The sequence below is a fragment of the Psittacula echo genome, assembly GCF_963264785.1.
Source record: "Psittacula echo genome assembly, chromosome: 13".
NCBI lineage: Eukaryota > Metazoa > Chordata > Aves > Psittaciformes > Psittacidae > Psittacula > Psittacula echo.
The window spans coordinates 14807957-14834819 of NC_137749.1; the positions used below are offsets into that span (position 1 = coordinate 14807957).

At 53.0% G+C, this 26863-nt stretch overlaps 1 protein-coding gene across 2 annotated transcripts; it reads right to left on the bottom strand.

Moving 5' to 3' along the window:
* AIFM3 (AIF family member 3) lies at window positions 1–26762 on the bottom strand (the record flags this gene model as incomplete). Of its 2 annotated transcripts, XM_080628647.1 has the most annotated exons (20): window positions 1–40; window positions 446–466; window positions 958–1062; window positions 3452–3527; window positions 3916–4014; window positions 5284–5401; window positions 6024–6100; window positions 6375–6438; window positions 6759–6830; window positions 7168–7283; window positions 7888–8018; window positions 9622–9713; window positions 12109–12195; window positions 14301–14413; window positions 15048–15144; window positions 16324–16368; window positions 17159–17268; window positions 19029–19138; window positions 21804–22017; window positions 26732–26762. In XM_080628647.1, 20 exons carry the CDS (start codon window positions 26760–26762, stop codon window positions 1–3), a joined length of 1818 nt encoding a protein of 605 aa, XP_080484773.1. The 2 variants fall into 2 exon arrangements, with proteins under 2 accessions (XP_080484773.1, XP_080484774.1); XM_080628648.1 differs by lacking the exon at window positions 446–466.
* Window positions 26763–26863: the final 101 nt, after the last annotated feature.

The window sequence follows — 26863 nt, forward strand, 5'->3', positions numbered from 1 at the left end:
TTAGGAGCCTTTTCCTGTCAGCCAGGACATGTCTCCGGTTCTAAAAGGGAGAGCAAACCAGCAGCACTGTGAGATGCACGTGCAAAACTGTTCCTGATGCACCTGGGCACTGCCCTCAGCGCTGAACACCGGTCCCCATGGGCTGTGCCCCGTCCTCCACCCTCACTCATATGTCACTACACCTACCCAAAACATCATGTGCAGATACTCCGTTCCAGCTCAAACTGAGCTCAAACAGTGGCGTTTGGGGGTTTTTTGCCAAAAACAAGCCATTCCTGCATTCAGCTGGGAATTCCTGCGGAAGCCACCCAAGGGCAGGCATCTCCCCCACCGAGCAGCATCCCAGCCAAAAGGCAGCTGCAAAGGGGATGTGGCAGCCATCCCCACCAGCTCCAGCCAGCCCGAGCCCCACACCCAGTGCACTGGGATCCCAAACAGAACGTACTTGCCGTGACGAACAAACAGCCTGAAAGGAGCGAAAGCAGCAGGAGAGACAGAAAGAGAAGACATTCAGGTTTAGGTGATCCGGCCTCCTCCAGGCTCGCTGATCCCCACAACGGCCAGCCGGGCTGCCCATGAGATGCCACCTCCCTCCCAGCCAGCAAGTGCTTCCCGATGCACTGGGGGCGTTGGGCACAACACTACCTGGTGGCTGGGTGGACCCTCAGCATGGTCCCAGGGGTGCCTGGTGCACTGAGCACCACTGTCTCATAGGATCTGTTGTGCTCAAGACAAACCCCTTGTGCACAGGATGTGAGAGATGGAGGCAGCTGGGGGAGGGGGGCACAGTGACAGGGGCACAGAGTGAGCGAGGCAGAAGGCTACAGAGAGGGGAGCAGTGGGAGAGGCTGCCCAGTGTCATCGGGGTCCTGTCCTGGGGCGCTCAGCCCTGCCCTGCACCCCCGGTCCCTGGGCCCCTGCCCCAGCACTGCCAGTTCCCACAGCACCACTACTTACTCCACATCGCGCTTCCGGATGGTCCTGCTGGCAGCCAGGACCTCGGCCACCTTGGACACGATCGGGTCGTAGTTCATGCTGGCCACGGCCACCACCTCGTCACTCCTAGGGCCAGGCAGAGCATGGGGTTAGAGCAGCCCTGCACAAGCGCAGCTCCAGCACCCAGGAAGCACACGCTGGAGAGAAGCAGGAAGCGGAGAAACATCCTGGACCCGTCCCAAGGTGTGGACACCACAGGGCCCGTGCTGGTGAGGTGGGACAAGGGGCAAGAGAAAGCTGGGAGCTGACACAGCAGGCTGGCCCCACTGTGTTCTCACATGTGCTGGCGTGGTGAGCATCACTAGGGTGCTCAGGGGGTGGAGACAGCTTGAGGCACCTTGGAATCTGTGGGAAAACAGCAGCAAAGGTGGATAAAGCCCTGGACATCAGCAGGGATGCCCAGTGGTTGCTGCCAGCCAGGGAGGTGATCCTGGTGCTGCTGCCCTGTGCTGAGAGAGGGGAGAGGCAGGAGGTCAGGATTTCCCTGACAGCGTGCACCAGGAGGAGGAGAGTCCGAACGATCGAGTGGGCACAGCAGAAGGAAGCACGAGGGGATTGCCCATTTTGGGCAGTGTCCTCAATCAAAAAGCATTAGCACCAACCAGAGGAACTGACACCAAATGAGAAAAGAGGAAGAAATGCTTTCACAGAAGCAGGAACTGGGATTGCAGCCGAGCAAAGGAGTGGGGATGAGCTGGCCAGCGCTCCCCCAGCACCTCTGGCTCTCAGGGGGAGATGCCACCCTGGTACCCAAAGACCATCTCCAGAGCCCCTCCCGGGTGGCAGAACATCAGAGCACAGGGCAGCGCCCCTGTGTGCCGGTGGGTCTGCCCAGGCATGCTGAGCTGGGCTGCACAGAGCAGGGATTATGCACCTTCTGCGGGGCTCTCCTTTGAACAGGCTCTACAGATGTTTAATTAAAGCAACCTGACATTTCCTCTCTAATCAGGGCTGGAATAAATGGCTGAAAGCTCCGGTATGGAAAGGGGGAATCAAGGCTTCAAAGAAGATGATATGCTGCAAAGAAATGTATACCAGGGCAGGTTGTGGGTACCTGGCCTGCTCATGCTGCAGCGGACACGAGATGGGACAGTGCAATGGCTGTGCAGTGGCTTCACAAGGATGCAGTGCACACAGTGCTGCAAACCCCTCTGGCAAAACTGCCCAACCTGGGTTTTATCCCCCCCCGCCTGACACCCACACAACAAACAGTGCATTTTAAAACGCTGCTTTGGCAGTTGTGTGATTTAAATGAACTTCAGAACATCGAGAGGGTAGGGAGCGACAGCCCCATGGCTGAGGCTGGAGAAGGGGGATGTTCCCCTGCAGCAGCTATCCCCAACATGGGCACAAACCCACCCTGTCAGGAGGCTTTGGCCGAGGGGAGCTCAGAGGTGAACCACGTGCCAAGGGCGGCCCATGGTGGAGCCCTGTTGCCTGCAGCAGGTTTCTATTCGAGGCGCTAGGAGAAGGAGGGTGAGTGCTGGGGACCTGGCTGCTGCTGCCATGGCCTGATAAAGGGAGCCCTGTGTCTCTTCAAACCTGATGGCCACATCCAACTGCTGGCAATGGGAGCAAGTGGCTGCTCTTGAAGAGGGGGACATAGAGGGGATGCTGTGAGGGACACTGGGCAGAGCACAGAGGGGTGGAGAGCCCCGGTGAGATGAGCTCTGCCTGATGCTGCCACAGGTGGTTTGATCACTGGGCCCTGCAGACCTTCACTTTCCTGGTTTCACTCTCCCCATCCCCACATTAGAAAGCACTTGAAGAAATCCCACCCGTCTTCAGGCATGAGGAGGCCCCATGAGAGGTCCCCATGAGGGACAAGACAGGGGCAGCACAAGAATAAAGAGCAGCAGATATTTTGGGATAAATCCACAGTGCAGTCTTGCCGTGGCTCTCGTGGCTCAGGAACACTGGGGCAGCACATCCCGGCTGTCAGCACATCCCTGGCAAGTATTCCCAGCCAGGCTCCCAGCCGAGGGGGGAGCTGAGTTCCACACAGGTGTAACAGAAGCTCCTGAACTCTTGCTGACCTTCACAGTTTGTCAGAAGAGGGGTTTTGAGCTTAATTTGTCAGCCATAACAGGAGCAATGATACCTCTGCTCCCAGCCCAGCCCTGGCCACAGATCATTAACACAGTGATGAAAGGGGGAGGAAAACTTTGATGGGAAATTCCAGCAACCCATTAATAGAAGCTGTTATCTGCTCTCAAACACTCTGTGAACAGACCAAGTGCTTATATCTGGCAGAGACATTAGGTCCAAAGACCAGATTAACTTGCTTTATTCTTAGCACATCATTTCTCTAGGGCCCTTTATTAATGTCCTGCAGCCGCAGTGTCCAGAGAGGAGCAAAACCTCAGGCAGAAGCTCTGGCAAAAATACTTTTCAGCCTAACAGAACAAGCTTAGACCAATGTCTGTGGATGAATGTGGAGAAGAGAAACACTTACTTGGTATAAAATGCCACAAACTTCAGTTCATCTAAATCTCCTTGAATGACAACATCATCGAATCCTTCCCCATGACCTGGAAGGCAAGAGAAGCAGTGGAATCAGCAACAATTCCCCTGGATCCAGCTCTAGTCCCTAAGACAGGATGTTTCAATCCAGAGCTACACGAAGACCATCCTGCAGTCACCAAGAAACCAGCACTAGATGAGGGTACCAAAAAGCACCCCTTTTACTTCAGAGTTAAGGGACACTGTTTTTGCTTGGGCCACCCCCTGTGACCACAGCCATCCCTCTGGCCTGCGCACATGGCCATGAGCAGACCAGGTTTTGGAGGCAGGAAGGGAAGCAGACCTGAAGCAGAGGTTGGCACAGAGGGTCCGCAGCAAGGGATGTGGCTGTGGCTGCTCTATCCCAGCACACCTCCACCAGCACAAACTCTACAGCAGGCTCAGGGAGCCCCTTACCCGCATATCGGATGCTCTTCCCGAACATCGCAGTCCACAGGTATGGGACTGTGTTGAGCTCCACGCCATGGGCCAGCATGTTCAGTGCGGCGACACGGCCTGAAAGAGAAAAGCAGCAGAGTAAGCAGGGCAGCTCTGTGCTGGGGCAGGTGTTGTGATCTGCCCTCAGCCACAGGACAGCATCAACATCTCCAGTCCCAGAGTACAGGGAGACCAGGACCTTCTGCTTAGGGTAAATAAAAGACTACACAGCAACAAGCAAGAGTACCAACAAGGAAGCCCAGTGCATGGCATCGCCCAGAGCTGGGCTTGGACTCCTCCCCGGCACTGCAGCTCCTACTGACTCGTTACCTCCACTGACATGAGCCATGTGCCACTGAGCCTGGTTCAACACAGCTTCTGTAGCAGTGGCAGGGCTGAGAGCTCGCTGAGTTCCCACCACAAACGGGGATGGGATGGATAATCACTCCCCCCTCTCCAAGGACATGGAGACTGTTAGGGGACAGTCCTTACCCACAGAGGCATAGAACCATAGAATCACAGAATGGTTTAGGGGTTGAAAAGGAGCTTAGGATCCAGCTCCAAACCCCTGCCACGGGCAGGGACCCCTTCCACTGGAGCAGCTTGCTCCAAGCCCCTGTGTCCAACCTGGCCTTGAACACTGCCAGGGATGGGGCAGCCACAGCTTCTCTGGGCACCCTGTGCCAGCGCCTCAGCACCCTCACAGGGAAGAGCCTTTTCCTTATCTCCAACCTGAACTTCCCTGTTTCAGTCTGAACCCATCACCCCTTGTCCTATCACTACAGTCCCTGATGAAGAGTCCCTCTCCAGCATCCTTCAGACACTGGAAGCTGCTCCAAGGTCTCCACGCAGCCTTCTCTTCTCCAGGCTGAACAGCCCCAATGTTCTCAGCCTGTCTCCATACAGGAGGTGCTCCAGTCCCTGATCATCCTCATGGCATGTCTGGGCCAGTGTTAAAGGCGGCTGTGTCCAAAGGCTAATGTTGAAGGTGTGGTTCCAAAACTTCTCACCCAGGACACCCACACAGAGGTCAACCTCCTCATGGGGTTGTGGCCTTGGAAAGCTTGAGGGCAGACAATCACACCAGGGTTTCCAGGCTTGCTGGCACGGGGGGGAGAAAGGTCTCAGGCATTGTTAGGCAATGCACGTCAAGAGGCTGACAAATGAAGGCGTAGAACAGCACCAAATACACATGCTTCAAACTGTTAAACACAACCACCCAGCTCCCCTGCTGGCAGTTGCCTTGTTCTCTTGCCAGTGGGTTTGGAAATCTCCTGGGGGTATGGAAAAGGCTCTTTCCCATAAGCAATTTGCTGTTGCGAAGCCAAGGGGCTGTGAAGCACCTACCGTGCATGTGGGCCATCTGCCAGTGAGGGACGTTCACCTTCTTATTATTCCTCAAGGACAGTGGGAATGTGACAGCGTCACCGGCTGCAAACACTCCGGGGATGTTGGTCTGCATCATCTGCAGGAGGAAGCAGAAATGGGCATCAGTGGCATCTGCACCCTCCCTGAACAGACACAGGGAACTGCACCAGAGCTGTGCAGTCCCCAGGAACACCAGGCAGCCTCTGCTCAGCTCTGGGAGCCCATGGTGGGATTTGATCCACCACTTTCCAAGCAGACCACAGAGAGGACCTGCCAGTGGGTTACCCAGTAAAGAGAGACATGGATTGGTGTCCTGGAGCCCCTCTTAGAAGGCTGGAGTCTGTCAGGATTTGAAATAGAGCCTGGCTTATTGCACGTATGAGCAATGAGCCCCAGCTCTTCCCTCATAGCACACACCATCCATCAGCACCAACATCACTCGTATTGGAGTCACTGGTGCTGATGAGGAAAGATAAGATCCTCTGGGATCCTTGAAACCATTTTCCCCCCAAAATACCCACACCATCCCAGGGCAGCTCAGAGCTGGACCCAAGCCACAGCACCCAGGGCTGCAGGGGAGGTCCTGGGTGCTCCAGCATTATGCATCTTGGATAAAACCCCCCTGCAGCACCAGTTTGGAGCTGCAACGAAGCTCATCTTGGAGAAGAGCCCTCAGCTCCTCCTGCTCTCCCCTGGCAGGGGCTGCCCTCCAGGCTCACCTTGTTGACCACGATGAAGCCTTTGGAGTCGAGGTTTATGCCACTCTGCTTGAGGAAGCCCGTTGCTGGGACTGCGCCTGTGGGAGAAGGGAAGAGCTGCTGGCACGGCAGCCGGGCACCCCCACAGCCCTGGGGTGACCCCCAGGCCACACATCTGCCCCCTGCTTGGACAACCTGTCTATCCCAAGGGAAAGGGGCCCTACAGAGCCCCACCACTCCCACTGTGCAGGGCTGGCACATCACCACCCCCCCCAGCTCCCCTGCCCCAGGACCCACTGCTGCCATGGCCCCTCCACCAAGCAGAGCCCCAGAAGCCCCATGGGCTTCGCACCCGCAGGCACAGCCCCTTACCAATGCCAACAACACACACATCGGCACGCAGCACCTTCCCACTCTTCAGCACCACCTCCTTCAGCTGCGTGAGACACAGGGGAACAGCACTGTTATTTTAGGGACAAAAACACCCCCAAAACCTGTAATAGGAACAAGCCAAACTGACAGCTCGCTCCTCTTCTGACCTGCAGTGTGACCATAACCCCTTCCAATGGCAGCAGGAAGGGTGGGAGCAATGGCACCACTCCGCGTGCCACACTGGAGCATGATGCTCCTGGAGGGCAACCCCCAGGAATATCGATTTCAGGGGCTAGGAAAGCTCAGAACCTCAGCAGTGAAGAGAGCAGCGCCCCAGGGGGAGGCTATGGTGGTGAATCCAGGGAGCCCGTGCCCGCACCGTACCTTGCTCTCCTGCTCCCGCAGCTCCGACACCTCTGTCTGCATGTAGAACTTTACCCTGTTGCTCTCAAACATCTGGAGGGGGGACATGGGACAAACCAGGGGACATCAGGACCACTGCTCCCGGTGTTCCTGTGCCCCCTGCACTGCCCTGACCACCCTCTGGGCTCTCCTCAACCGCTTTGCAAACGGGGGTCAGCACCAGCTCCATCCCCAACATGTGTCCAGAAGAAGGTGCTCTACAGCACACATGGATCAAGAGAGGGGAAGACACAGCCTGTTCATCTTGTCTAGTCACTGCTGCCATCCTGGCTTAATCAATAAACATCAAATATCAATAAATTAGTGCACCAAGCGAGACAAGCAGAACCCACTGCCACCAAAACCACCCTCTGGGGGGAAACCAAGGTACCTTCATGACAGCGCGGCCAACCCTCTCCCCAAAGAACTTCTTGAAGGGCACTTCCTCGAGCTCTACCACAGACACTGAGTGGGCCCTCTCCGTGAGGTAGGCGGCCACCTCCATCCCTGGGGAACAGAAGCAGATCTGAGCGGCAGTGGGGACAGCAGCAGAGGAGCAGCCTCACCCCATCCCAGCTGAGGAGGTTGAAGCTGCTCTACAGGGAGACCTGGGGTTCCAACCACTCGGCTGGTTTGGGCTGAAGGGACCTTAAAGCTCATCCAGCTCCCACCCCTGCCACTAGAGCAGCTTGCTCCAGCCCCTGTGTCCAACCTGGCCTTGAACACTGCCAGGGATGGGGCAGCCACAGCTTCTCTGGGCACCCTGTGCCAGCACCTCAGCACCCTCACAGGGAAGAGCTTCTGCCTAAGAGCTAACCTAAATCTCTCCTCTTTATGTTTGAACCCATCACCCCTTGTCCTGTGGCTACAGTCCCTGATGAAGAGTCCCTCTCCAGCATCCTTGTAGCCCCCTTCAAATACTGGAAGGCTGCTTTGAGGTCCCCACAGAGCTTCTCTTCTCCACCTGGGGCTGGAAGTTGGACAACCCTAAGGTCTAGCTTGGGCAAGGGGTTACCTCTAACCAAGCAGTGACAAACTGAGCAAGGGACTGCATGAAGTCTGCAGGGAGATGTGGACAGCGAGACATGGACACTGCGGAATGAGCGCTCACCCAGGAAGGATGCTCCCACAATAACCACGTTCTTGCTCGTGGCCAGCTTCACCACACGGCTGGCATCTTCAGGCGTCCGGATGTTGAAAACGTTTTCCACCTCCTTGCCTTTGCAGCTGAGAGCTTTGGGCCTGAAAAACACACATTCAGGGCAATACAGGTGCTTTTCTAGACCCCAGGTTGAAAGCTGGGACTGCAGACCCTCTTTCCAGGACTCCAGCAGCATCTCAGATCTTCCCTTTTTCCACCTTTCTCTGGGCTGGAGACATAACATGGAAAACCCCAAACGCTGGTGGGCCGTGGGCAGAGCTGCCCTGACCCCATCCATGGGCCGGGGAGCCCTCGAGGCTGGGGTGAGCTCAGTCCTGGGCAGTGCAGCACAACACAGGCTGGGCACGGTTTTGCAAGCAATGAAGGTGGTGAGACACTGACACAGGCTGCCCTGTGCCAGAGAGCGGATGGATGCCCCATCTCTGAAGACATTCCAGGCCAGGCTGGATGTGGTTCTAAGAAACTGCTCCAGGTGAGGATGTGCCTACTCACTGCAGGGGGTTGGACTGGGTGAGCTTTGAAGGTCCCTTCCAACCCAAACTATTCTGCAATTCTAAGCTTGTGTTTCACTGCTGGCATGCTGTAAAAATTTCCATAAGCTTAATGGGACACAGAAATGTCACTGTGTGCCCCAGCAGATGCTTTGAAGCCGGACACTGAATGTTTCATAACCCTCTGGAGATGCAGGATCCACTATCTGTTCATAGGAGCATGCTGTAGCAGTTTATTCTTGTCCTCCCCATGCACTTAGTGGAACCCATGTATTTTTAAACATCTGGCTCCTGCATCCTCAACTCACATCTGGAAATGGGACAGATGATCCTAAATAATTCGGATACCTAAAACATTTACCCAGGGTACCTGGAGCTTGTGCATAAGGATTTCGACATTACTGCTGAAGGCTTAATCCTCCTCAGCCTGATTAGGAGACTAGTGCAGACGCCAGCATCAGACCTTAGCATTTAGTGGGGCTGTTGCTGTTACTGGTGGCACAGAGGGTGGCAACGGGAGCCCCTGCTTTGGCTGTTCTACGGCATCCCTTTACCAGATTAAATTCTGCAGGGGCTGCACTTCTCCTACTTCGTTTTGTGCCCTGGTGTTGGGAGCACAAGGAAAGGGAGCCAGGGTGCCTCACTTTCATCTTAAAGTGCCAGTTTTGACAAATCCTTTATAAAGAACAAGTCAACCCACTACTTCCAGGGTGGTGCTCTTGAGTGACACAGAGATGACACAAAGGTTTTTCAGCTTTGGCTGAGCAGACATACCCAGCGCAGATTTATAGAGATAAAGATATATATAATATTGATCATATAGATACGGATATATCATAAAATCATAGAATAGTTTGGGTTGGACAGGACCTTCAAAGGTCATCTAGTCCAACCCCCCTGCATAGACAGATACAGAGATAGAGATAGAGATGATAGAGATATAGGTTATGTAGATATACAGATAGATATATAGATAAAGATGATATAGATATATCTAGATAGAGATATAGATAGATAGATAGATAGAGATATATACAGACTTATCCAATAGTCATCCCTTGCTTTTCATGCAAGCAAACACTCTTTGCAAACAAATTCAACCACTACATTTGACCCCTCATGCCCAGGCACAAGCTCCTCACATTCTCAGATATGTTTCTCTCGCTCTTTAAAATGTTTATTCATAGCTTACGTGTTTCCAGTTGCTATCAGCAGCTTGTTGTATTCCATCTTAAATCCATCCTTGAACACAGCTGTCTTGTTCTTGACGTCCACAGCCGCAACCTGAAATCATTCCTAAAGTATGTTAAGGGATGAAACCCCAGCCATTCACTCAGCTCCCAGCCCAACCATAGAATCATAGAATAGTTAGGGTTGGAAAGGACCTTAAGATCATCCAGTTCCAGCCCCCCTGCCATGGGCAGGGACACCTCACACTAAACCAGGCCACCCAAGGCCTCATCCAACCCGGCCTTGAACACCGCCAAGGATGGAGCATTCACAACATCCCTGGGCAACCCATTCCAGTGCTTCACCACCCTCTCAGTAAAGAATTTCTTCCTTAGATCCAATCTAAACTTCCCCTGTTTCAGTTTGAACCCGTTACCCCTTGTCCTGTCACTACAGTCCCTGATGAAGAGTCCATCCCCAGCATCCCTGTAGGCCCCCTTCAGGTACTGGAAGGCTGCTATGAGGTCTCCACGCAGCCTTCTCTTCTCCAGGCTGAACAGCCCCAATGTTCTCAGCCTCTCTTCATACAGGAGGTGCTCCACTCCCCTGATCATCCTCGTGGCCTCCTCTGGACTTGTTCCAACAGTTCCATGTCCTTTTTATGTTGAGGACACCAGAACTGCACACAATGCTCCAAGTGAGGTCTCACAAGAGAAGAGCAGAGCAGAGGGGCAGGATCACCTCCTTCGACCTGCTGGTCACGCTCCTCTTGATGCAGCCCAGGATACGGTTGCTTTCTGGGCTGCGAGCACACACTGCAGCCGGCTCATGTTCATTTTCTCATTGACCAAGACCCCCAAGTCCTTCTCTGCAGGGCTGCTCTGAATCTCTTCTCTGCCCAACCTGTAGCTGTGCCTGGGATTGCTCTGACCCAGGTGTAGGACCTTGCGCTTGGCATGGTTAAACTTCATCAGGTTGGCATCAGCCCACCTCACAAGCGTGTCGAGGTCCCTCTGGATGGCATCCCTTCCCTCCAGCGTATCAACCGAACCACACAGCTTGGTGTCATCGGCAAACTTGCTGAGGGCGCACTCAATCCCACTGTCCATGTCACCCACAAAGATGTTGAACAAGACCGGTCCCAACACCGATCCCTGAGGAACACCACTCGTTACCGGTCTCCAGCCGGACATTGAGCCATTGACCACAACTCTTTGCTTGTGGCCATCCAGCCAGTTCTTTATCCACCGAGTGGTCCACCCATCAAATTGATGTCTCTCCAATTTAGAGACAAGGATGTTGTGCAGGACAGTGTCGAAGGCTTTGCACAAGTCCAGGTAGATGACATCAGCTGCTCTGCCCCTGTCCATCAGTTTCGTAGCCCCATCATAGAAGGCCACCAAATTGGTCAGGCAGGATTTCCCCTTAGTGAAGCCATGCTGGCTGTCACCAACCACCTTGTTTTCCATGTGCCTTAGCATGCCTTCCAGGAGAATCTGCTCCAAGATTTTGCCAGGCACAGACTGACTGGTCTGTAATTCCCTGGGTCATCCATTTTTCCCTTCTTAAAAATGGGGGTTATATTTCCCTTTTTCCAGTCGTCGGGAACTTCACCTGACTGCCATGATTTTTCAAATATGATGGCCAGTGGCTTAGCAACTTCATCCACCAGCTCCTTCAGGACCCACAGATGGATTTCGTCAGGTCCCATGGACTTGTGTACGTTTAGGTTTTTAAGATGGTCTCGAACCAGATCCTCTCCTACAGTGGGCCTGGAGTCTTCATTCTTGCAATCCCTGAGTCTGCCTTCCAAGACTTGGGTGGTGCAGTCAGAGCCTTTGCCAGTGAAGACTGAGGCAAAGAAGTCATTAAGAACCTCAGCCTTCTCCAAATCCAGGGTAGCCAGTTCTCCCGATAGCTGCTGGAGAGGGCCCACGCTGTCCCTAGTCTGTCTTTTACTTGAAATTTACCTATAGAATCCCTTCCTGTTATCTTTCACATCCCTAGCCAAGTTTAATTCTAACTGGGCCAAACCAACCTATCCGTTAGTTCTTAGTCTCCTGTGTTCTTGTGCACAGCTTAGCCAACTCAGACCTTAAATATTCCTGTTTGCCTTTCCACGGATCTTTGAAGATCTCACAGTATAAATAAAATACTGGGGAGAAATGTTCAAGCCATTACTGTCTGCATCGCTTGCAGGCTGGTTATCCTCATCAGAGGCCACTTGGTCACCCCAGATCCATGTGAGGAAGTTCCCAAATGGCAGGTAAGGAATGATGGTCACCGCAGAGTTTGCACAGTTTGTCATTCCTGCCACACGAGGAACTGCATTAACTGTAGTTTGGAACAGTCACAAGCAACCTGTGCTCTGTGCTGGAGGAGACCCAACATTTCTGCAATGCAACCAGTGAGCTATGAACAGAACTAGCTGCCACGTCTCCTAAACGCAGCCCTTGTGTGTCAGCACCTGCAGGAGGTGGCCTGCAAGTACACACAGCACTCTCCTTACCTGCATTTCAGTTAGGACTTCAATGTCGTAGCTGCGGAAGAACTCCTTGGGGCGCAGGGCGATCTGCTCCGGGTGGGAATCCATCGACTGCAAAAAAGCCATTCTCCTGTCAACTGCTGTGGTTGAACAGGCAAGGGGAGAAATGTCTGTTATGAACCCAAGTCAGTAGCCTGAAGTCAGTCCTTATGGCATGGGCTAAAAGAGTTGATACACAGTGGCTGGAATCAAAGCCTTGTCAAGTAAAAGTCACCACAAGATGCCAGGCTGGTGCCTTCTTCCTGCTTGACACTGGGGTGGCACTGACTGGCCAAGGAAGGACCACAGCAAGCGCTTTTGAGTGCAAAGCAGCTCTCACAGTCCATAGGAACAAAAGAAAACCCCCGTTATTTGGAAGACAACCAGCTGGAAAACAGCAAGGTCCTAATCCCTGGAGAGGCTCAGTCAGGGGCCAGGATGAGCCCTGCAGGACACCCCCTCACCATTACTCCAGCTGATGCTGTGCTCAGCAGAGACCCATATCTTGGGACCTGAGATACAGGCAAGGTCATACAGATCTTACTGCAAAATCTTTCTACACCCAACATTTACAGAGAGGAACGTCAGACTCACAGCTTGGGAGCATGTGCAGGGAGGGCAGCGCAGGGTAGTGCACAACCACCGTGGGTTTGCTCCTGCTCAGTGCTCCAGAGACATAATGGGGATGGTGCAGGACACCAGAGAGCAGGTCATGGTCCAAAGGGGACAAAGAGGAGCAGTCTGGTGGGACTTTGGGACAGACTGGTATCAGCCATTCAGCAAGGCAGATGAAGGACAACGCTGTAGTTTCCAGGAGGCAAGAAGTCTGCTGCTTACAGCTTTACATGCTCCTCCTCCAATGACTCTTTCCAAGGTTAGTCCCCTCACTATAAGATTAAGAAAAATCCCCTTTGTTTTCTAGCCTGCTCCTGAAAATTTTGCCTGCTCTTTCATGGGCTTTGTGCACCTTCCCAAAGTGACTACAGCCAGATGTGTTGAGTGGAGAGTTTAACAGACCATGCAGAACATCCCTGCTGTGTGAGATGTTCTTACTATTTAATGGCAAGTGGAAAAGGCAGTCAGAGACTCACATGGTGGGGATGAATGTGGGAAGAGCTGCCGGGCTGGGACAGGCACTGTGAGCTTCTCTGAGCTCCCCAGCGCACCCCTGTGACTCCTGGATGCAGGTTTCAGGCAGCTGCTCCTCACCCCAAATGGGTCCTGTCCAAGCACAGGAACAGCTCGAATGTTCTCAAAAAAACCCGCGTATATCTGCCTTCCTTTGAAAGTCACTTTGCCTTGGGTCTGGAAGCAGAGTCAGAGCAACCCTGACAGAAAGGGTAATACATACACCGCCTGTTCTGAGGTTACCTCCAGTCTTCAAGACCAAGTGCTCCTGTCCAACCTGAGCTGCTCTCTGGTATCATGTAAAACTTAAGAATCAGTAATAAAAAATGCAATTAGAAGATCATCTTGTGTCTACAATAGAATATAAAATGACATGATTGCCAGAAAAAGTGATCTTTGCACTGCAATCAAGTTATCCAGTTGTGATAGTGACTGATACTCCCAATAATCATGGCATGGAGCACCACTGGGCAGGAAGAACTGTGCAGTCATTAAAGACCTGGCAGACAACACATTTTTTTCACATGTTCCATTTCATTGCCCTGAAGATTTTGATCCAGAAACATGATAAAAGGATCCATCTAGGTGCAACATGCCCAAGTCAGCTATAGACAGGCCTGTGAAGAATATCATCGAATCATAGAATGGTTTGGGTTGGAAGGGACCTTAAAGCTCCTCCAGCTCCAACCCCTGCCATTGGCAGGGACCCCTTCCACTGGAGCAGCTTGCTCCAAGCCCCTGTGTCCAACCTGGCCTTGAACACTGCCAGGGATGGGGCAGCCACAGCTTCTCTGGGCACCCTGTGCCAGCGCCTCAGCACCCTCACAGGGAAGAACTCCCTTGTTCCTGTGCTGGAGCACTCAGTTCAGAGTTTTAACAATTCCTGTTATGTTTCATATTTCAGTCACCAACAGAAAATAAAATTCAAGGGAGAACCACAGTTGGGACGAACAAGGAAGAAGAAACATGCTGCTGCAGCACGTGGGGAAAGGTCCTAGAGCAAGTTTTAAAACAGGGAAGGAATATGACATTCCCAAAGTGATACAAACCTTACTGAGCTTTGGTCTGTCGTAGGGCAGGTGTCTGTCCATCGTGCACATCACAATCCTGTCTGAGAAACCCTCCTGGCGCAAGGTCTCTGCACAGAGCAGTCCAGCTGCCCCTAAGGGAGAAGGAAGACTGGTGGCAGCAGTGCAGTGGGCATCTGAAGGTCTAAACCCTTTGCTCCTAAACCCAACCAGCTGTGCCGCACACCAGCACAGTGCAGCTGACCTCGGGGACACAGCGTCACACCCTGGCTCTCAATCAACCAGCTTCGTTTCCAACCCATTCCAGAAACAGGCAAACTCAGAAGATGGGATTCACTTCACAAAACTCCATTCACTGCAGCTTTCTATGAAAACTGCATTATACAAATGGAGATGGGAAAGGGGGAAGAAAAGAAGTAGGCAGTTTCGCAATTTCATGCAGGATTTTGATATTTTCTGGGAAGACAGAAGAATTTATCTTCAGAGAAGCATCTTGGGGTGAGAGGTTTGGAGCTGCAGGCAGCTGCGGTGGGCTGAGACAGAGATGTGCAGGCTCCAAGAGGAAAAGGTGTATCCACATCACAGGATCACGTCAGAGGACTTTACACTTATCAGCTGTGGAAATCGGGGGTTACTGATGTACGTGGGGAGGGTGCAGAGGGAAGAGGGTTCAGGGCACCCACTACAAAGGACTGTGACAGGGAACTACAAAGCTCCACAGAGCAGGAGGGGACATACATGGTGGTTCCAGCACGTGCCACACAATACCTGCGCCGATGATCAGCACATTGGTGCTACTCAGGTTATAGTTGCTCAAGGAGATGCACTTTGCCATCACCTTTGTCCTCCTCTGTGTCTGAAGAGCCTATGCCACCAACAACAGGAAGAAAAGTCATTATCTTTTCTCATCTTTAACCTGGGTAACCACATTATTGTCATAAAGCAGCTTGGATCAAAAAGAAACTGCACCTTTGTAGCCAGTGAGGACTGCAAACCCAAGCACATCCAAATACCCTTCCACCACACGATGTATCACCCCTTTACAAGGTGTAAAAGAAAAATTCATCCACTGCCTTCTGCAAATTGATCCAGGTACACACAGCTGGAGAGAGGGGATAGAAGCAGCCCAGGTGTGTTCTTATGCACCTCTGCAACCAACAGGCAAGATGGAAATGCAGAAGTCCTGTCAGGAACTTTATCCTGCACCTGAGCAGAATTTGTACACCTCTGATATCCACAGGAGCTGATGGACTTGTCCAGCCTGCCAGAGCACACCCAAAGACCTATGCCACTATAGCCCTGCTCACAGACCCCCTGCTCCCAGCCATTGGAGGCTGAACTCCATTTCTGGAAGAGAAAATAGGCTCAATTTTCCTCATCATATCCCACCCAAATCAGCTGGTGTAGGAGTGCTGCCATTCAGGTGACTTCTCGGGACCTAACCCAAGTGCTGTACGGGTGCACCTTGTTCTGAGCCACTGGACTCAACACACGTGTACATGTAAATGTGCATCAGAAGAAGGCTTCTAGTGGAAAGAAAGGTGGCAGTGGCTTGAATGGGCTTCACATCTGGGGGATGAAAGTCCTCCCTGTTCACACACTGGAGGGAGCACAGATGACCTCTGTCATCGCTCCGCCACATTCAGACCCAGCAAGGCTGCTGGAAGAGTCCTGTTTCTATGGGCCAACCAAATTAAACGTTGCTGTGAGTGTAAGGAAACACAAACAAATCCAGGACAAACACCCAGTAAGAGCTGGATCCATGGACACCCCGGCTCAGGCATCGGCAGCTGCAGGGGGCTGGGAGGGAGACACACCACCTCTGCCCTGCTCCACTCGTGCCTCTGTACAAGCTGCTGCTTGAGACAGGACCAGGCTGGGTGGACCTTTGGTTTACCCATGTTGGATGCTTGTGCATCCTCCTGTTCAGGCACTGCTTCCCCTGCCGCAGGACCAGAAGAAAAGCATTTCCCTCCACCCTGACACACACAGAGCAGAAACTAAAAGCACGGGGCTTGATTCTGGGGTGCCAGTGGCCCCTTACCTGCTTGCTTGCTCGGATGTACACCTTCTCCTTCTCGATCTTCACCTGAGGGTGATAGAACAGCAGTGGTTTGCAGGGCAGTGAATGCCTCTGGCATGAGGAGGGTGATTGCTCCCTCTGTGAACAGCCCATGAGCAGTGCAGTGGTCCCACCAGTCTCCTGTGAGAGCAGCTCAGGCCATGGCAGGGCTCAGCCCAGCTCAAGGCTGTGGGGATGTTTCCTGTCTCGTATTAACTATGCACTGACAGTCAGTCTGAAACCTGATTTCTACCTCTGGCTTACGGCTGGTTCCTCAGTCTCACCCCATTCCTGATCAAAGGCCTCCCAGACTGCGCACCTCCAACTCCGGGTTCCCAGGAGGTGCCCAGTGCCCATGGGTGGAAGCAAGGGGAGCACCTCTGCTATGAGGAAAGGCTGAGTTTGTGTTATTCAGCCTGGAGAAGACTCCAGGGAGACCTTATTGCAACCTTCCAATATTTAAAGGGGGCTTACAGACAAGATGGGGACAGACTTTTTAAAAAGGCCTATAGTGATGGGACGAGGGGTGATGGTTTTAAACTGAAAGAGGGGAGATCTGGATTGAACATAGGGAAGAAGCATTTTACTGTGAGGGTGCTGAGGCGCTGGCCCAGGGTGCCCAGAGAAGCTGTGGCTGCCCCATCCCTGGCAGTGTTCAAGGCCAGGTTGGACACAGGGGCTTGGAGCAAGCTGCTCCAGTGGAAGGGGTCCCTGCCCATGGCAGGGGTTGGAGCTGGAGGAGCTTTAAGGTCCCTTCCAGCCAAACCAGGCTGAGATTCCGTGATTTCCTCTGCTTTTGCAAGAACGAAGGTCTCACCTGGAACCTGGGTAAGCTGTCCAAACCAGGGAAGTCCTCTATGTCACCTGTGCTGATGTTGAAGCAAGCTCCATGCCAGGGACAGCGGACTCTTCCTTTGGACAAAACCCCTGCAGGGAACATAGCAATGCGGAGTTGGTGCTGCCCTGCAGCTGTCTCCTGTTTCTGTCTGCAGCCCACGGAGATGAAGCTGCTGTGACATAGCCAGGGCAGGGTGGCAGAGGCAAGTGTCCCTCCTGCTGTCCTTGTGGTGGTGGACTCCTTGCTTTCAACTGAAGCAGGGCTGACCTCCTGACAGCTGAAGGTTGGTGCCCAGGGCCTCCTGCAGTGGCAGGAGCTGTCCTCAAAGTTCCCACTCTGTGAGCATGTCCCCATGACGCTCCTTTACCCAGAGGTGTGACCTTTCCTACAGGACATGTGCGGCTGTTGTGGACCTGGATGCTCAACAGCATCTTGGGTACTTGATGTGGAGTTATCTTCCCTCACACATGGGACTGCAATAGAGGCTGAACAGCTATGAACTGGGATCCTGAATAAGCAATCCCAGCTGGAATGCTGTCACTGACAGTGCCTTTCCAGCACATCTGAGCACAGCTCCAGAGCTGTCTGCTCTGCCTGGAATAGAACCTTGTGCTGCAGCAGGGCCTGGGGCTGCAGCCTCCAGGCTCTTGCCGTCGCCTCCACAAGCCCCAGGAGCATCCAGAGCAAGCAGCGCCTCAAGCAGAGCATCACTTGTTTAGAGCAGGCGTGTTTCAGAACAGATCCTGACACAGCATGGGGCCTGCCCACTGCCAGGGAAGCAGGGGACATGCCGGAGCCATGAGCTTGCTCCTCACAAATGCTTGCTCAGAGGCTGCTACCTTGGACTTAGGCTTTTCCTGCCTGAAAGCCCTGGTTCACAGCCCTGAAGCAGAGTGAACAGCTACAGTCTGGCCATGCTGGACTGGTCCTGTGCTTGCACCTTCCGTTGCCAAGGCACAGCAGCGCCACATTTCATCACCCACATGCTGGGATGCAGGAGCATGACTTCTGCAGCAAGTCCTGTATTTCCCAGTGAGATCCTCATGTGAGCAGCCAGCCTGCCAGTGTCAGGGCTGTGACTGCAGGTCTCTGAAAGGCAGACGGGCTCCTCTGCCCCAAGAGGGGCTAAAAGCGTCCCCTCGTGCACCCAGCACTGTGCAACATGGGAACCCACTTCGACACGCCACCATCCCACTTCAACACCCTATCACCCCAAAACAACATCCCACCATTCCACAGAATTCCACCAGCAACATTTCTTTTTGCTACTGAAAGGATCCCATCAGCCCAAAGAGCTTCTCCTCCCCCGTCAGGACGTGATTTACAAGAGCTGTGGCTTTGTAGGATTTTTTTATGAAACAACATAAGGGGATGCTTTTTCCCCTTTAAGACATTTTTCAAACTCAGTGGCTGGAACTGGTGGACAGAATGTGAAAAGCCCCATAAAGCCAGGCTTTGTGTGGGGACAGGGAGCTGCAGCTCTTTCATACCATCCAGAGAGGCTCAGCTCCAGCTGAAGAATCAAGCAGAAGCTGAATTTAACAGTGCCCATGCTAGTTTTTAACTCAAAGTCACCCAAGGAATGCACAGCCCTGTGACAGGCTGTGTGACAAGCTGTGACAGGCAAGCGGGGCTCACCAGCAAACCAGACCTGTGGCAAAGTGCTCCCAGGAGATCTGTGCACCCCCAGCTCCCTGCACACGCTTTCCCCCAGTGAGAACATACCAAGGTGATGCTGATTGACGGCACAGCACTGCCCTGTGCCCAGCAGTGCAGCCAGATGGACACTGGGCTGGCTCCTGCTGACATTCCGATGCTCTCAGTCTCCGAGGAGGTGACACAGACTGACCTTTGACCAGTGGAGCCCCGTAGTGGGGACACTTGTGTCCCACGGCGTGGAACTCGCCATTCTCCTTGATGAGCAGAGCCTTCCCACAGCCCAGGTCCACTTCCCGCATCCTGGGGAGGAGGAGCATGGAAAACACACGGCAGAGCATCCGCCACCCCCTCATCCAGCCCTGGTCCCACCAGGTTCCCCCTCTCCTTCAACCTGCTCACCACCAGCTCTAGGGGACCTACAGGCCTGGGTCACCCCTGTCACCAAGCCAGCTTTGGAGCTTCTCTACTGCTCCCAGCCTGGGCACATCCAAGCTGGGCCATTGAAGGGCAGCTTCTTCACCCATCACCGTGTCAAGCAGTGGCCCAAAGCACCACCCCAGTTCCTCAGGAAGTGGCTTGAGGTCTCCACCCAAGTGCAAGGGGTCACAATAAAGCTTTCAAGCACATAGTGGAAGCAAGAAACCAAACTGGTTCCACTGTGACACCTCCCCTCCTCACCCCAGTAGCTCAGCAGCCGCGGCCAGGCTGGCGTTCACTCACTCAAAGCAAACACAACATTGCTCAGGCTTGAAATCCAGGACTGGCAGTTCTGACCCCTGGTGTATTCCAGTCTTGGGGCTGTGCTCCGGGCCTGGCTACATCCCAGGTCACCAAGGTGGGTCACCTTTTCCTCAGAACTCCATGTACCCTCCTTGCTACCTCCCGCTGCTCTTTCTGCAGAGGAAATCTCTGCATCCTGGAGGGGCTTTGCCTCTGTGCTGCTGCCGGCAGAGCCTTCCAGCTAGCCATGGAGGAAAGCTGGGAGACAAGGAGTGAGCCCTCATTCTGCAGGGAGCTGGAACACAGAGCTGCTGTTCCCTGGAAACTTCCCCTCTTCCAGCCAGAAAGCCTGTCTCCACTTGGTCTTGATCTGGAAACCCTGGTTGTTCCCATTGCACGAAGTGCACCATCTCTACAGCAAGCCTGGCATGTTGCATTTGATGTACTGAGTACATCACTGTGCACACAGCAAATCCCATGTGCTTAAGAAAGCTGTTGGCCACGTGTGAGCCCTGAACACCATTCATGTATTACAGGTCTCAGGGTGTCAGAAGAATGGGACTCACTTTGCATGCTCATTCCTATTTGGGTAACATCCCAACAGAGCCCTGTCACTTGCACTCAGGCAAGAGAAACACTTGTCCTGCTCTCTACTTCACAGCCATGGAGATGAGACCAGGGTTCAATGCACCAGCACCCCTGTACAACCTTCAAACCCATCCTGGGCAAGTCTTTGTGCAGGTGCCTGCTCCATCTGCATCAACTGTCCCACTGGAGTAACAGCAAACGCTCATGTCCTTGCCACCACAGGTGAGACCAGCAGCAGAGCTCACCAGGAGCAGAGCTCCTGCCCTTGGGAGCTGTTTTGTCCCAGTAAATTGGCAGCCCCACTCCAGAGCAATGCAGCTCTGCTCCCTCCCTGTGCAGGACATTTGGCACTTGGAAGTCCCTTGGTCAGCACAAGGGGAATAGAGCAATACAAGTCCTGCTGCATTCCTCAGCTGTGCAGTACTTCAGATAAACCCTGTGGTTAAATGACAACCATAACTCTATGGGAAGACAGATAAGATAAGTGAAAGAGTTTACAACTTACCCAAGGACCTGTCTGACCTGAGGGAGTCGAAAAGAAGACCTGGTGTCTTCAAGGCAGTGCACAGCCACCTGCGAGCTCCTGATCCCACCCTCACTGCAGAGGATGATTTGTGCTTCGCTGCTCCCTGCTGAGCTATTTACACAGTTGGGAATTTGCCCTGTTGCCCCGTTCCACCCCACACCTGGGAAGCACCAGCTAAAACTCATCTCTGATCTGCAAAGGACCTTTGCTCAGAGGGAGCACTGGGGCTTCTTTCTGTCTGTAGCTCACTGATGTCCCTGCAGTGAGCCAGAGTTTATCCTCCAGTATCTTTTATGGTTACGCTGAGACCATCTTAGTACCAGAAAGGCAGAAATGATGGCATGAAAGAGTATGTTGAGTGCTTGCAGACTCCACCAGCACAAGGTAGAGGTGCCCAAACACTTGTGCCAGTGCTTTACATTGCTGCTGTGCTTATGCACCCCCGGCTCAGCATGCCCCTTGAGAGGAGGGACTGAGAAGGTTTTCCAGGATGGAAAATTCCTCCGGTTATCAGAGTCAGAAGGGGTTCCTTCAGTCTGGCCCACTGCTTACATGAGCTATGGGACCTTCTTGCAGCACCTCTGTTCTCAGCTAGACTCAGCCTGCTTGGAAAAAAGCTGTTGTCACCTTGAACTGCAAATGGTGCAAGCCCATACTGCACTTGGTGCCGTGTTCCAGTACCTGAGTGCACACACAGCTGAAGTGTGAGCCTTGTTTCCAGACCGGTGGCAGTTTTAGCTGCAGAGCTCTCTGCTACAACCACCCACAGCCAGGTAGGTTTTCACAGGCTTCAGCCAGCTCCCTCCTCACCATCCCTGTGACCAGCAGAGCTTTTTGAATCTTTGAATCATTGAACGGTTTCAGTTGGAAAGGATCTTACAATCAGCCTGTTGAGAAATTCTGCTACAGAACATTCCATCTTTTGAAGATGAGGCCCACTGCAGATTGTGCAGGGAGCAGCAGACCGTTAAAGAAAAGCTGTCAATTGTCCATGATGTCATTTTTTAAGATGAAGAAAAGAAGCTTATTTTACCAAGTCATCATCTCTAGAACCTCTGAAGAACAAGACACGGAGTTTGGTTTGGGGTAGAAGGTCTCTCTGTTCTACCTGTAAAAATAGTAGGCACTTACTGTCCATTCTCCAGGTCCTTCACGTGGCACACGGATGCTTCCACCATGTCCTTTGGGTTGTGGTAGGGGTTGCTGGCAATGGGATGCTCCTCGAGATGATAATGCCGGGCAGTCCCATTGACTTTGTAGATCAGGGGGCTGGCTTTCCCATTGGGTGACATCTCCTCCTTGCTTCTCTCCTTCTCAGGTATCACAACTTCAATTTTTACTTCAACTGCAGGAGCAAACAGACACCTTTATTGAAATGAAGCCAGAGGTTTTGCAGCCGTTCTCGCTCCTTCCCTGGGCTTCAAAAGGGACTGACACACACCAGAATATTTCTTTGTTGGCTTGCTTGGGAAGATAGAACATTTAGTATCAAACTCAGCTTGATTACCCCAGCCCATTATTCCACTGTTCTTTCTCCATCAAGCGCCTTTGCATGCATAAAGTACATATTCTTGCAAGCAAACATCAGTCATCAGTGCAAAACAAGCCCTCAGTCACAGTTCCTGTCCTGTTTAGTGGAAAACAGCTTCAGGCAGCTAAATGTGAGGCATGCCAAGGCCCTAGGGCTCAGACTTCAGAAAACCCTTGAATTGCTGCTGGTAGGTTACACTGACTGAACGAGAAAGGCAGCACTGTGTGGTGGGTAAAGATGCTTCAGTAGATGGAGACCATTTAATAAGGCACTAGAAATATCCAGAATTATTTTGCATGGGGTTTCCAGCATGGAGTGAACCTTCAGCCTCAAGTGAGAAAATCCATTGGTGAGGCACTGGCCCAGGGTGCCCAGAGAAGCTGTGGCTGCCCCATCCCTGGCAGTGTTCAAGGCCAGGTTGGACACAGGGCTTGGAGCAAGCTGCTCCAGTGGAAGGGGTCCCTGCCTGTGGCAGGGGTTGGAGCTGGAGGAGCTTTAGGGTCCCTTCAACACAAACCAGTCTTGAATTCTGTGATGCCAAGGCAGTCCCTCTGCTGGGTACCTGCTGGGAGCTGCGCTATTGCTGTGGAGCTCCAAGCATAAATCTGCTCACAGCAATATTTTATCTTAATGTTTTTTAATGCACGTTTGAACATTTGCAGGAGCTCCTGCAGGTGCCACACTGCAACAGAGGTTCACATTGTCTGTTGGTTCAGCATGGATACACAGAAAATGGCTTTACTGGATCTGTTCATCAGACCCCCTGGTGAATCCTGTCCCTGGTGGGTCTGGCACTTGGATCAACCTCCCCCTTGACCTTTTCTTCCATTGTCCTCTCAAGGGACTTGAAACAATTAGCGTGAGGCAACAGGGAAAGCTGGGAAGACCCAGCACCCTTCTCTTGCTGCAGGGCTTGTCTTGCTCTTCTGAGGCATGTAGTTCCCTCCCTTTGCCTTTCCTTAACCTGTTTATGTCATGAGCTTTAATTTTTATCTTCTGCACAGCTTCTGTTCATGACATTTCTAAGATGAGGAAAGCTCAGCAACCTCCATTTTGCTTGAGATGCTTCTTCAGTCTCTGGCACTTACCCCTTGGCTCTCTATAGAACTCCCGGGGGTTTATTATGAATATTAATGGTTTCAGTTCTATGAAATCCCTGGGAGCTGAGGTGATGGGTTTGACTTTACAATGTGAGAGCTCATCACTGACCTCCCCTGGTGCTCTTGTAGCCAGCCCACCCCAGGCACGGGGGTGTGAGATTGTGGGCTCCCCTCTGGGGAGCTCGGATGAACATCTGCATGTCTTCACCTGGGGCGCTGAGGAGAGCCTCTGGACTCCCCCACCACTGTGTGGGGATGGGGGGCTGGCAGCACATCCTTGTCTGGCAGGAAGACACAAAGGGGCACCTCCAGCTGTGCCTTGCTCCATCACTGCTGGTGGCGGCACGCAGGGTGGCTGCCAGGGCTGAGGGGTCCCACTGGCTATGGTGTCCCTTCTGATGGTCAGGGGCAGTTCCTGCTTGTCCCTGGGTCCCCTGGTCCACAATAAGGGAGCTTTTATTGTCAAACCTGTTCAGTGGTGTACACCGAAGTAAAGCAGCTATCCTTGCTTTTCATAGAATCCCAGACTGGCTTGGGTTGGAAGGGACCTTAAAGCTCATCCAGTTCCAACCCCCTGCCACAGGCAGGGACTCCTCACACTAGAGCAGCTTGCTCCAGGTTGCTGGGCTTAAACCACGACATCTTCCGACAGCCAACACAGAGTAAACCCACCACCATGGGGCAGGTCTGGGGGCTCCCTGTCCCCCCCAGAGCTGAGCTCTCCAGGCACCCCCCAGGCTCAACCATGCTGCCTCTGAACTGCAAATCTCGATGACAACTACTTCAGGTGGTCTCAAAGAGACTCCAAACCATTTCTATTAACAATAGCAGAGCTATCAACAAAGCAATTATGTCAGACATGCCCAGGTCTACCTTCATCCTTCAGATGCCCCGTTCTGCACATGCCACACTCCCAAAAAACAGGAGGTAGGACTTGCCAGCCAAACCTGGGGGCACCTCGGAGCAAAGCATCCCCTCCAGCAGCGGGCAGCATCCCTGTGAAGGGGACACATCGCCTGCTCAGAGCCAAAGCCCCCTCTGTGCGAGGACGAAGCACCCTGCAGACATGCTGTGCGTGCCGGAGCTGCCCCCCCATCACAAGCTGAGCCCAGCAGAGTGCAAAGGAAAATGCCCACCACCTCACAGGGCTTGGAAGCTGCTCTCCCATGCCCAGTGCACCGATGGTGCTCCTGCAGCTCCCACCACCACAGGTCCCTTCACTCTCACCCTGAGCTGGCTGCCTCTCCCAGAGCAGGCGTTGGGATCCCACACAGGCTGCCAGCTGGCAGCTACTGCGGATGCACCACGCTCGCACAGGGAAAAGCAGGGCAAAAATGATGCAGAGACTGATACCAGGGCCTGCAGCAGAGGATCCGTCTGCACAGGGCTCTGCAGCACCGGAGGGAACAGCACATGATGTCACTGCCTGAATAGAATAAATACTTGAATATAATGAATATAATTAAACACTACAGTACCAGGACGGGCTCAAACGCTGCTGCAGCACTTCAGGGCTGGTCTCCGATACAGCCAGCGCAGCTATTTACTGTTGCAGGACTCCACTCCCCAAAGCTCTGGTACTTGTGATCTGGTCATCAGGAGTTCTTCCTGGCACACAGCAACGTGTGTGCAGTGTCAAGGTTATCTCGAGATACACTGAGGATGCTCAGGGAGGGGACCGAGGGTCTCTCTCAGATATAAGAAGATGGAACAGACAAGGACCTCCTGTACCTATTTCAAAAGCACCTAAATAAATTCTGATGACTTCAGGCTGCACCTGAAATAGTTCCTTCATTTCACAACAGCACTGGTGGAGAAAACAGCCCTGCTCTGTCCCTGCACGGTTTGCTTCTCCTGCATACAGGGGGTAAGTGGGTTTTCAGAAACTGGGAAGCCCACTGCTCCGCTCTGGTGGTGCAGGGGAGTGACAAACAGCACTGAAAGCTGTGAAACCTCTTTACCAGAACAATCAGCACCTTCAAATGCATGTTTACCTCACTGGTTGTATAACCACCACGATGAAGCTCCGCAGGCAGCGGTGTGCTAACCAGGGCTGGGGAAAGGCTTGTCAAAAGCCTTTGAAGACCGCTAATGAAAAGCAGAGCTGCAGAGAAAGCCTTACATTGCAGGGTGGCATTTTCAGTCATTCAACCCTGCTATGCAAATACAGCTCTATGTGAAAATCTGCCCTTCAGGAAATGTGCCTGCAGAGCACTGTTATCCCTCCACCAGCCCAAGACTAAACGCAACTTTGCTGATGGTGCATGAAATAAACTGGAGCTGCCAGCAGAGTTTGTCACAAGTTTAGTCAACAGAGGCGTTTATTCCCAGATGCATTTTCACTCCTTAAACGTTTCAAGGAAGGCTATAAGCAGTGAGGGTTTTCACAAAAGAAAACTTAGAGCTCACAGTGTCCAACGCTGTTACCTTGGCTCTGCAGTGACCCATAAAGTCACAGTGCAGGTCTAGGGCAGAAAACCACCTTATTATTGTGGATGCTGAATGATCCCCCTCGCACTTGGGCACAAGCACATATCAAGCACAAGGTCATCCTTCAGCTCCCTCTTAAGTGTCCAAAACAAGCTGCAGGATGACAGCTCTCCTCGTAGGGAGCTTTGGTAACACCAACTGCACCAGCATCTGTTTCCAGGGCACCAGCACTGGGGTGATGTGGGTGCTTCTGGGTATGATGAGCTTGCCCTGTCCACCCTGGCCTTGAACACTGCCAGGGATGGGGCAGCCACAGCTTCTCTGGGCACCCTGTGCCAGCGCCTCAGCACCCTCACAGGGAAGAGCTTCTGCCTAAGAGCTCATCTCAGTCTCTGTTCTTTCAGTCAGAATTATCCAGGAAAGGGTTTTGACCAAACTGTGTCACAGCATCACTGGTAAAGGAAGGTGTGAGGGCACCACACTCATGGCACATGAGAAATCCAGAGAGCAGAGCAGCCCCAGGATCTGGCCTGGTTGGTGGGACTGAGAAAGCATCAGGAAATCAAGCATTAGGTGGTCCTGCTCCTTCCCTGGTCATTTTCTTCCAGCAGGGACAAAACTAACGGCTGCCCAGTGAGTGCCAAAGCTGGGGCAGTAAGGAAGTACGTGGCTGGAGCCACGTATGAGGACCATATGGGGACAGACAAACCCACCCTGGGCCATGAGGGGGCAGAAACAGTGAGGGTAGTGGGGGCATGAGGAGACGGGACAGGGAAGACCTGGCAGGGGGTGTTTGGATGGGTTGGAGGGTGCAACCCACCCCCAGCACCCTCCAGCACCTCTGCAGCCCCAGCACAGCTTCCTACAGGAGTGAGAGTGTGGAGGAATGTGGGGGGATTAAGGGGCTGGTAATCCTCCCTGCAGGAGCAAAGAATTAACATTCCCCCGGGCAGCGGCAGCCACTGACCTACTTCTCCCCATGGGATGGAAACAGTCACCTGGTTTGGGTTTGGAGAAGCATCCTCCCATGGCGCTGGGCAAAACGGGGTTAGCGGGCAGGTCAGCACGGCTGCAGGCACATCTCGGCTGATACACCACTGCTCACTGCTCACACCGGCCTGGGCTCGACG